Raw genomic sequence first — 11,627 nt, 5'->3', positions numbered from 1 at the left:
GTGTTGTTAAATATGGTGATGGGGGGGCTCCTCCTGAAGTTCTCTGTCATCTGCAGTTTTTTTTCTTTATTTTTCTCCAAATTAATGACATTCACGTAAACAATGTATTGTACAGATTAGTGATAACAATTCAAGCTTCAAACCCATATACTGGACCTTCCTCACTCCTGTCATCCAAGTCCCTATAGCCCACCCTCAAAAAAAACAAAAACCCAGCACTCACACACACACACACACACACACACCAGGACAGAAGAGACAATAGAAGAAAGAAAGAATAGAAACAATAGACAAATCCAAAACGAAAAGAAAGTTTCTTCATTGATATCTAATGTGTTGACAGAGAGGGGGTTGAGGTGTACTGGTGTGTCAAGGACTGTGCTAATTGTACCAAATACTGCAGACCAGAAAGTTGATAATTTGGGATACAGTAGAAACAAGCATGTAATCAGCAGGCGATTGATTACACCTGTTGCACTTATCAGTTCTATCAGGGTATATTCTAGCTGATCTTGCAATAGTAAGGTGGACTCTGTGTAGATTCTTGCACTGTGTAAAGGCTGTTGCCCCGTTTACACGAAGGGAAGACGCAGATATTTTCCTGCGGTTTGGCCTCTCATTTACACGAAAACCCCGTTTTTATCACAGAAACCGATTATTTCTAAAAACTCCGGCCAAAGTGGAGATCTTGGAAAACTGCGTTTGCACGTTTGCATGTAAACTGAGACAAACTGAGGTTTAGGCAGCCGAGAGAGAGAAAGAGGAAGTGATTCGTTGCTGTTGTTGCTATTTTCGGGATTCTGATTGGCTAAGTGGGCTTGAGCTTCTCGTTACACTGCCACCTACAGGTTTGGCATGCTCTTGACGGCATTGACGGCATATATACACGGGTACATGTAAACTAACACTTTTCTGAAAACGTAGAGGTTCTAAATGTCCGTTTATGAAAATAGCCGGCCACGTGTAAACGTAGTCTGTGTCTTGCACAAATCGAAGAGGAGTGTACACAGTCTAATATCTGTACCCATTGCTCATCTGTTAAAATATCTCTGAGGTCCTGGCTCCAAGTGGTCCTTAAACCTTTTGACTCTATGTTAGAGGATGCATGCATGAGGCAAACCTGAGCCAGCTCTATAAGGGTTGGTAGATGAATCTGACGACTATGAAGAGAAGCAGAGATAGGCCAGGCTAGGCAAACGCTGCAACTCCTCACTCCCTAACTATAAGCTTTATCAAAGAGGAGAGTTTTAACTTTCTTGTTGTCTTCGGGTCAAATTTGACCCCGCTTCAAAGTTTCTTTATCAGAAATATGGGTTTATATCAATCAAATTAACCAAAAATAACATGGGTGGTTCTCAATGATGTTATTCGCAAGTAAAATTAATGATCACTACTTTCATTGAATTTTGGGTGTTTTATTTAATTTTATAGCATTTGTGGTCTTCCCGGGTCAATTTTGAGCCGGTTGTGCAATGGGGCACTATTGCGCTTTACAGCAGATGAACACACACACACACACACGCATATAAATGCACATGCGGAGACACACAAACACCCACACACACATGCACACACACATATGATTTTCAACAGATGAACATGCACACACACACACACACACACACACACACACACACACACACACACACACATACATACACAAAAACAGCTGAGACCTGCAATATATCACACAATTGAGCTGTCCTGACATAAAAATGTACACAGACACACACATGCACACACACACGTGCGCGCACGTACACACACACACACACACACACACACACACACACACACACACACACACACACACATATACACACACACACACACACAAATACAAACATACAGACACAACTTCAAACTGCAGCTTTGTAAACTTGTTGTTATAACACCTTTGATGTGTCTTTTCCTAAATGGAGACAAGACAGTTTTCGGTAAGTTAGTTTTTTCCTTTTTGTTAGCTCTCCGTTGTTTGTGAATACAATTGCATCAGTTAATTTTAACCTGGGGATATAATAATTGTCACATACCAGCCATTAATCCAAAACAACTAATGATCTCAACTCATTTTACTCAGAAATTAGGTATAATTTCTTGTAAATGAGGTTTGTTGACCATAAATGGAAAAGAATAAGTGTAAAACTAGTTGTGATGAATTGGAATGAAGTTGGATAAAAGTTGTAACACAGAATTGAGTGATAAAGTATAATTGTCTATGCTTTATAAACAAGCAAAGCAGACCAAGTCACTTTTTACCTGGGAAGACACCAGGTGTGATTATTGGCTGCCATTAAAAATAATAAAATGATTTCAAAACCATATCCTGACAAATCACTAACATATACCAGTCAGTGATTATCCACAAACATAGATTCATCTGATCTTAACTATAATGAAAATAATTCATAATTTATGTAAATGAAGTTTATTCACCATAAATTCCAAAAATAAGTGTAAAACTAGTGGTAATGAGTTGTAATGTCTAGAAGGTGTAAAACAGAATTGGGTGATAATTCATACTTTATGCTTTATTAATAGGCAAAACAGACCGGGTCAAAATGACAACAAGTGTGATTATTGGCTGCCATTAAAAAAACTGAAGAGCTTCAAAACAGTATCCTGACTAAACTTTGACTTATACCAGTCTGTAATAATCCATCAACATATGTTCCTGTTGATCTCAACTGTTAGTCAAAATAATTCATAATTTCAGCTTTTTTAGCTCAGAAATTAGGTATAATTTTATATAAATGAGTTTTTTTACCATATATTAAAAACATAAGTGTAAAACTAGTGGTAATAGGTTGGAAAGAAGTTGGCTAAGAAGATGTAACACAGAATTGGGTGATAATTTATACTTCATGCTTTATAAACTGGCCAAACAGACCGGGTCAATTTTGACCCGGGAGGACAACAAGTGCATGGTCGACAGAGAAGAAAACACAAGGGTTAAATTTACTCTTAAATGTGGTGACGGTGTCTGCCTCCCGAAACCAGACCGGGAGCTGGTTCCACAGGAGAGGACCCTGATAGTTAAAGGCTCTGGCTCCCATTCTACTTTTAGAGACTCTAGGAACCACAAGTAACTCTGCATTCTGTGAGCGCAGTGCTCTAGTGGGACAATAAGGTACTATGAGCTCTTCAAGATATGATGGTGCTTGACCATTTAGAGCTTTGTAGGTCAAGAGAAGGATTTTAAATTCAATCCTGGATTTTACAGGAAGCCAATGCAGAGAAGCTAATACAGGAGAAATATGATCTCTTTTCTTAGTTTTTGTCAGAACACGGGCTGCAGCATTCTGAATCAGCTGGAGAGTCTTAAGGGACTTATTTGAGCAACCTGATAGTAAGAAATTACAATAGCAATCGTTTTGAGACAGGATGTGCCTAATTTTGACAATGTTACGAAGATGAAAAAAGGCTGTTCTTGAGGTTTGTTTTAAGTGGGCTTTAAATGATATATCCTGATCAAAAATAACTCCTAGATTTCTGACAGTAGTGCTGGAGGCCACGGCAATGCCATCGAGAGTAGCTAGATCTTTAGATAATGAGGTTCGGAGGTGTTTAGGGCCCAGCACAATAACTTCAGTTTTGTCTTTCAGAGTGTTATTATCCCTGGTGGGACACTTAATATGCTGTCTGAAATTTGGTTTGCTCTGTTAAAGTCCCCAAGAACAATGAGCAGGGAGTCTGGATGGTTTTGTGAGAAAAACTCCTGTAGTGAATAAATGGTTAACAGTCAATGTTTTGGGACTGCTTTAACATGAAATAACTCTAGATAAAGTGTTTTATCCCTATTTTTTCCAGAAATTACAAGCACAGAAGGGACATTTTTGCATCTTAAACTGTAGGTAAATACATCCTTTAGTGTTTTGTATCGTTCTGTATCTTGGACAAATATTCTTCCTGCAGTTAATTAGTGTAAAGGTCAGTCCTATGGTCGGTCTATTCCCTGTATTGGTAATAATTTGCTTTGCTATAGTGTTATTGAGCAAGACTTTTGCCTTTTCGTGCCTAGAGAAATCTACTCGTAACTTGGTTTAGAGGTAAACTGCTGTTGGATTGTCACGTGATTACCATAACTTGGTTAGAATAAATCATTTAAGCTTATTATCCACTCATGAGAAACCTGTTCTGGATACAGCAACTAATGTACTCCAATGTTAAACCTACAGTAGCATGTTAGCTCATTTAGTATTGGTTTACATCTGGCAACAAGTTCTTTTCATACTTTTATGCGAATTGATTATTTCATCTGTAGACTATTGATGAGTTGTTTCTAAAAGCCACTTGGTGTCTTCGCTGATCAAAGACTGTGACCTAATCCTGTCATGCATTAAGGAGGAAACAAAATATCACAGCCTTGCAAATGGAGAGAAAACATTTGCATCCTTAGCATGTTTCAGTTGAAACATTAACTTACTGAAAGCTAGTTCATGTACTGATTAATAGTGTCACTCTGTGGCCTGAGAAGGAACACCTTTAGTTACACAGTACAACAAAATGTATAGTAAATTCAGGAAAAACACATAATATATATTCATATACCCAATAAGCATATTGATGTAACAGACTAAAAATGTGTTACTGTAAAAGGGTAGTTATTGTACAATTCAAAGCCTACATACAGGCTTGTTTTACATAAAGGCATGTTTGCCTCTGCAGTGTGGTTTAAAAAAAGTCCAATGGGGGTTCCTAATGCTACTTAGCAACATTTAAAGTACAGGCACGTGCAGTTCTTTGGGGTGTTTAAAAGTGTGGAATGCTGTTTAGAGAAAATACGACTTTGAACACAGCAGTGCGGGGGCTGGGTGAAAAGCTTGGCCACTCTGAAGCTATTGATCATTTTACTTTGACTAAATCAAATCAGTGAGTGAGAGGACTCTCACCCAGCAGTCTTAAGGCACTCTGTGGTGAAAAAGTTATCCCCTTGGAAGACAGTTAAATACTCTCTCAGGACTGGAAACTGAAAGTTTTTCAATGGTGACTCTGTCCCACTGAGTGACCAGTTCACTCTGCTCCACAGAGAGCTCAAACCTAACACTCTGGTACTAAGCTGAAGACTTGGAGACTGAAAAGGGATACCACGGCTCATACTCTGAAGAATTTCAGAGGGGTTTTTTTTCTCCCTCAGGAGCAGGAAGGTACACTTTTTTATAAAGAATGGGAGATTATGATGAAGACACTGCATTCCTTGGACAGACTGGTCCTTATTTCTGGACCACATTCTTTCTTCTAAACACAGTTTTTGTCTCAACTGGATTCAACGGACTTTACATTGTCTTTGTCGGGGCAACTCCAGAACATCACTGTCTTATTCCAGACGTTAACTTGACTGAGGAGTGGACAAAAGCCATCATTCCTTTTACGATAGTAGATGGTGAGGAGGTGAATAGCCAGTGCAGCAGGTATAGGCTAGATGTGGTGAGAAATCTCTCAGCTGAAGGATATATTCCTGGAAGGAATGTCAACCTCACTAATCTGGAGCAGGAGGGATGTTTAGATGGATGGAACTACAGCAAAGAGATCTACCAATCCAACATAGTCACTGAGGTCAGTAGGAATATGCACGTTTGTGTTTTCTTAGTGTTAGTTTTGGGACATTTTAAGTTTGCCTTGTTCTTTTTTTGTTTTGAAATATATATATATATATATATATGTAATAAACGTCTTTTCACAGTGGGACCTCGTTTGTGATGACCAGTGGAAAGTTCCCTTTGCATCTTCAACTCTCTTTGTGGGATACCTCTTTGGGTCTCTAATCTCAGGCTATCTTTCTGATAGGTATTTCATCCTTACTTGCTGCTAAAGTTCCCCAAAACGTATTCATTTCATTGTCCAATATGAACCTTAATTGTACTTTATGTATAGTAAGACAGTTTTTTATCATTTACGACATACTGTAGGTGAGCTGTGAGTTTAGTTTTTTTTTTTTTTTATCATGTATGAAATATTGTTGAATGCTTATACAAATGGAAAATTATGGCTTAGGTGAGGATTTCACATTGTTACTGGGAACTTGTTAAGCTGTCATTATAATGAAAACAGCACCATCTACTGTTGAAGATGATCTTCTCTAAAAAAGGGCGTGTTTTCACTACACAAAACGTTTCCTACTTTGAAGTCTTCACCAGTCTTACATCGATGGTTTCCCAAATTTCAAAACACTTTCATCTTTATTAAATGGTCTAAGATGACAGAAAGACATTCAGCCACAAGTAATGTGCCAAAAAGGCATCGACCATGTGCCCCCGAGGGCAAATTTGTGTAATAATGATGGTGGATGGTGTTATCATGTGTACTCAGATGACAGAACATGCCAGAGTCTGCTTAACTTCATCCTTTACTGGAAGAATTCTAAATTATAAGATCACACACCCATGTCCTTAGTGCAACTGCTCTTAGTTATGGTTATTCAAAATTTAAATACTAAATAAAAATCCTAAATACTTCTATTTTATGTAAGTTGTGGTAAGGGTTATGTTCTGACAGACATTACCTTTGACTGTAGAAAAGCATAGGGCTGTGGACACAGCAGTGTGGAGCACTACTATTTAGCCCTTTTGCAGCTGTGAAAACGTTTCACCTAATGGTTGAGAAAGAGGGGGTGAGGGCCATTGAGGTTTTAGTCTTTTTGATCATTGTGTCACATTGGGTAATTATAAAGACTAAAGCTTTTGAAAGGTATACCTGTATCATGTTGTCAGTTCAGAGACATTTGTATATCCCCATTCACCCATCCCCACCACAAAGATCTCACTGTCATCATATTTTCTAAATGCACTGTGTCTGTGAATCACTGTCAATGACATACAGTTCTGTTCCATTCAGGTTTGGGAGGAAGAAGGTTGTTTTCATCTCTCTCGGGGCCCAGTGTGTCTCAGTCCTGCTTCAGTCCTTCTCTCGTTCATGGAAGATGTTCTGCATCATGTTCCTTTTTGTTGGAGCCTCCCAGATATCCATTTATATTTCTGCATTTGTACTAGGTATAACTACAATAAATAATAAATACACCTCATTAGATTTATCTCTTTTCAGTTTCATGCTCATCACTAAACATGTTGGCTTTTGTCTTGGACAGGAACTGAGGTTTTGAGTAAAACTATGCGAGTGCTTTTCACAACTCTCGGGGCCTTCCTTTTCTATTGCATTGGGTACATGACACTACCCTGGATTGCATACGGCATCCGAGAATGGAGGACTCTGCTTGCCGTTCTGTCCGCAACTGCTGTGGTCTACATCCCACTGTGGTGGTACGTCACTCATAATTCTCGTTCTCATTTACATAAACATAATGTGCCCATAGTCAGCATTCCTAGTTTTACAGCAAGATGTGATATTTGAAAAAATAACTTACTTTGTTGGCACTCGCAGTAAACCTGTATTGATTGTGCAGGTTCATCCCAGAGTCTCCTCGGTGGCTGATCACTCAGGGAAGAGTAGAGGAGGCTGAGGCCATCGTGAGGGATGCTGCAAGGAAAAATAAAGTTGAAGCGCCAACCGTAATCTTTAAAGAATCAGAGGTTAGGTTCACATATTGTCATTAATAATGACACTCTACATTTTTCACCTTTTAATGATAATGTCCTTTTAACCTTTTGGCCCAAAAAAAGAGTCTTTTCAGACATGGAGACACTAACTACAGTCTCATTACATTTGTTCCTCTTGCGGTTCATGTAGTTGTTATGTCTGCTTCTGCCTAGCTTGAGTAAAAGCTGGTTCAAAAGTACAGGAAAGTGACTGTTTCTCTGTCAAGTTAACAAATACTACAATTGCAAATTACCTTTAGAGACAAATATGTAATTCCTGTTTCTTGATTTGTTAGTGTTTAGAATAAAGCAATACTTCTAAAAAAGACTTGTGATTAAGATAATATGGTGTATGTAACTGCACCCTAAAACCATTCAAATCAATTGAATCTGATCAAAACATGTTTGAAATGTTCTGTGTGCAAGTCTGGAAAATGTAACCACATGAATTCTCTTGTTTGCATTGGTTTCCGCTACAGGTATTGTCTCCAAGCAGGACATACAGCATGCTTGATGTCCTAAAATCCAAGAACATCAGATGCATCACACTGATGTGTCTCGTTTTGTGGTGATTGGTTGTTTTTTTTGTTTTCACCATTCTGACTTGGTCATCATTCACATTAGATGTTGCTATCTATTTATATGCATGTGTATAGTGTATCAGAAAACCAAGGTGACACGTCAGCAAGAAACCGGTCAAAAAATGTACAATGTAAACCTAAATGTCATGACATTTACTTATATAATAATACAAATAGTTTTTTTTTTTCTTTTCTCAGGATGGCAATAAACATTGGGTATTTTGGATTATCCCTGAACACCTCCAACCTGAGTGGTGACCCCTTTATGAACTGTTTTTTATCAGCTACTACTGAGGTCCCTGCCTATGTTGTTTCTACTTGGCTGCTAAGGAAATGTCCAAGAAGAGCACTTCTGTCATCGTTCCTCGCCATTGGAGGAGGAGTTCTTCTTCTAATCCAGTTCATTCCTGATAGTAAGTAAAGTAGTAAGTAAAATTACATTGTGACAGCCTATCTAACACACACACAATGTCTTATCACACAGTGTTAATAGCTTATACTGCAGCTTTAACTGTTATGGACAGGAAACACCACAATCTATGGGTGATTAATATTTTCAAGTACATGTCAGCATGACATTTAAGATAAGATAAAACTTTATGTATCCAAAGGGAAATTGTTATGCAGCAGCTGCAGTGCAACACAGGAAATAGTGCTAATACTAAAAGGGGGAGTTCACCTAAATTAGCAAACATATGCAGATGTTGTTTGTTGCTGTTATATTACATTTTAGAAGAAATCTCCAAACATGAGTTTGGAGATTTCCTCTCAAATTTCTTCTGCCACTCCAATACAATGTAGATAAGTGGAATTGTTTTTGTGGTGCTCACAGCAATGAAAAATTAAGCAATTTGACAGCAACATCCCTTTCCAGACAGTGTCCTTGTTACTTTGGATAATCTACAGGACACTGTTTATTGTCTTTTCAGATTACAATTTTCCCATACCCTTCCTGTCCATTGAAATCCATATATCTCGAAATTTGGTGTTCCAAATTCCAAACGATTACAGTACAGGATATTAAAACCGAGTCCAGTTCACATGTTACCTATTGTCTAAGCACTTTCACAGAATTCAGTGCTGCAATATCTGTTAGAAATAAAAATGTTTCTGTGACACTATCTACTGTGATGCTATGTTTAAAGTTCAGAAATGTACTTTAGGAACACTGGCATTTTTTTAGTAAACCAGGTTAGATGTATATTACATGCAGTGTCCTGCAGTACTGTATCCAATTGATATATAACATCAGTGTTTCAGATGGTACTTATTAGCTACATATTAAACAAACCCAGTGCCACGTGAGTTTAGAAACTCAACCCTTTCACCATGAACTAGTTACATGTTTATTGCTTTTTGAGCAATAAGGCAGTGTAACATTTTTGTTCCTTTTTTGTGCTATAAAATCGTGTAACATTTATTTGTCAAAGTTGTCAAGGTGATAAAGAAACCATACTGTAGGTGATTGCATCCTCTGATAATTTAATCTGTCGGAAGGGGTTCAAGAAGGTTCATGAAGAAAACAGTGCTGTCAGTTTCTTTTCAGCTCTTAGTACAAAAGATTAAGTCACAGAAAATAAGACATTGTTCAGGCACTCTTAGGCAGGACAAGTTATATAAAAGCCTGTCCTTGAACAAGAACTCATGAGGTCGAAAGCGGTCGGCATTTTAACCAACATGCCTGACTAAATACAACTTCATTAGTATATAACATTTCTGCTTGCTCTGCCTAAGCCTAGAGTGCCTGAATGTTTCCTTTTTTGTGACCAGTTTTTTCATCCTCAAAGATGAGGTATTTTACAAAGTCTTGGGAATTCACTTATAACTCACTCCAAATTTCCCTTGCTCTTTATCTCTCTCCTCAGCCCTTCAGTATGTTGCTCTGGCACTAGAAATGACTGGAAAGTTTGGCTTCACCATGGCCTTCAGCATCGTCTACATCTACACTGCAGAGATTTACCCCACTGTACTCAGGAATGTCGGCATGGGAATGTGCTCCTCTGCTGCACGAATTGGCAGTATCACAGCACCTTATGTCATCTATTTAGGTGTGTAGATGTTGAATACGGTATCTCACAAAGACACTGCATTGATATACTATATGTATCTAAAAGAACTACATTCAGGTACATGTTTGTCATTTCTAATGCAGAATGTTGCTCCTTTGTTATTTACAGGTACTTATAATAAGGTTCTGCCTTATATTCTCATGGGAAGTCTCACAATTGCCTCCTCTGTGGTGAACTTCTTTCTTCCGGAGACCTTCAATAGAGATCTTCCAGAAACAGTGGAGCAGATGCAAGAATGTCAAGGGTAGGTGCATTTCATTTAGATCAATCAGTGTAGTTCACTTATTATTAAATTTACCATTAGTCAAGTCAATAATAGTAATATCGCTCAACATCACAAATCACAATTTGCAAAACAAACATTTACAAAATTGTTTTACAATGTATTGATTAAATAAGACTTAGACTATCTTAGTCACAGAAGGACAAGATTGGTTGCATTACTGATATGATGTTGCATATCTACATGTATGGTTATATTCAAACACGGGGAACTCAAAAAGTAGGGTTAGAAATTAATGCCTAGTTTTAACCACTCCAAAAAAATGTACATGCTGCATAAGTTAATGAAATAAAAAAGAAGATGAGTAGAAAATATAATTGTCAACTGCCATTTATGCATCTGTGGTCGCTGTATTACTCGTCTGCCATATTTACCACAGTGTTTCTTTTCGATTACAGGTTGTGTAATGAAACTGAAAATGACTCAAAAAGAGGAAATGGAAGGAAGAACCCACCCATACAACATGAAGCCAAATCTGATATCCATACTCTTACTCCATAGTTTTTCTCAATTGTCTTGCTTCACTTTTAAGAAAGAAAGAAAAAAAGATTTATTTTGCTTAAAAGTAATAATTTCACATCTGAAAATAAAATCTAAGACAAGCACAGTGGGATCCAAATGTATACTGGCAAGAAATGTTGGATTTTTTAATCATTTTTGAAAGGTCTATTTTCCTACTCAGTTTCATAGAAAATGCTTAAATCTTACAATGTTTGTATAAAATTGAAAAACTTGTCTGATTGGTCTCTAATTTTTGTCACAACACACGTAATTAAAAGATGAACATATGAACCCTGCCAACACAAAGCCTGAGTTGTTTTCATCTTTTAACAAAAAACAAGACTAGGTCAAATACGACTGGACCGTGTGCCATTGCAACAGGGAAAGCGGTGGTTGTGTTTATACTGTGAATATCAATATTACATGTTCATCTGTAGTGGTCCCAGTAATATTTGTGTGTTGTGTACTGAAGTAGCATACTGTTGTGCATAACTTTCCGTACGATATCATACGAACCCGTTCTGGAGAATGCGTTGGGTAAAGATATTGACTATTTGTAAAGACGATTATTTGTCTCAAAATAATTGAAACTGCTTTTCAATGAAATCATGCTATTTTCAACAAGTTATTGCTCTGGATTAGTCATCTTAGATGTTATTGT

At 37.6% G+C, this 11,627-nt stretch overlaps 1 protein-coding gene across 2 annotated transcripts; it reads left to right on the top strand.

The window, feature by feature from the left end:
• The first annotated feature begins 4,762 nt into the window (after window positions 1–4,762).
• On the top strand, window positions 4,763–11,272 carry slc22a5 (solute carrier family 22 member 5). Of its 2 annotated transcripts, none has more exons than XM_031308237.2 (10): window positions 4,763–5,556; window positions 5,684–5,787; window positions 6,835–6,989; window positions 7,085–7,256; window positions 7,400–7,526; window positions 8,012–8,100; window positions 8,312–8,526; window positions 9,979–10,161; window positions 10,291–10,426; window positions 10,864–11,272. In XM_031308237.2, the coding sequence occupies exons 1-10, from the start codon at window positions 5,167–5,169 to the stop codon at window positions 10,964–10,966; spliced, it is 1,674 nt and encodes a 557-aa protein (XP_031164097.1). In that variant the 5' UTR covers window positions 4,763–5,166; the 3' UTR covers window positions 10,967–11,272. The 2 variants fall into 2 exon arrangements, with proteins under 2 accessions (XP_031164097.1, XP_035864747.1); XM_036008854.1 differs by having other exon boundaries at window positions 4,764–5,556; window positions 10,845–11,272.
• The last annotated feature ends 355 nt before the right edge of the window (window positions 11,273–11,627 follow it).

This window comes from Sander lucioperca, chromosome 13, assembly GCF_008315115.2.
Source record: "Sander lucioperca isolate FBNREF2018 chromosome 13, SLUC_FBN_1.2, whole genome shotgun sequence".
In the NCBI taxonomy this organism is placed as follows: domain Eukaryota; kingdom Metazoa; phylum Chordata; class Actinopteri; order Perciformes; family Percidae; genus Sander; species Sander lucioperca.
The sequence above is the reverse complement of the archived record's forward strand: the minus strand, read 5'-3'. Positions and strand labels throughout refer to the sequence as shown.

Coding starts and splice junctions, on each gene's coding strand:
- slc22a5 (XM_031308237.2), top strand. CDS start 5,167: ATGGGAGATTATGATGAAGACACTGCATTCCTTGGACAGACTGGTCCT. Junction 5,557..5,683: donor AATCCAACATAGTCACTGAG/GTCAGTAGGAAT, acceptor GTCTTTTCACAG/TGGGACCTCGTTTGTGATGA. Junction 10,427..10,863: donor CAGATGCAAGAATGTCAAGG/GTAGGTGCATTT, acceptor TTTCGATTACAG/GTTGTGTAATGAAACTGAAA.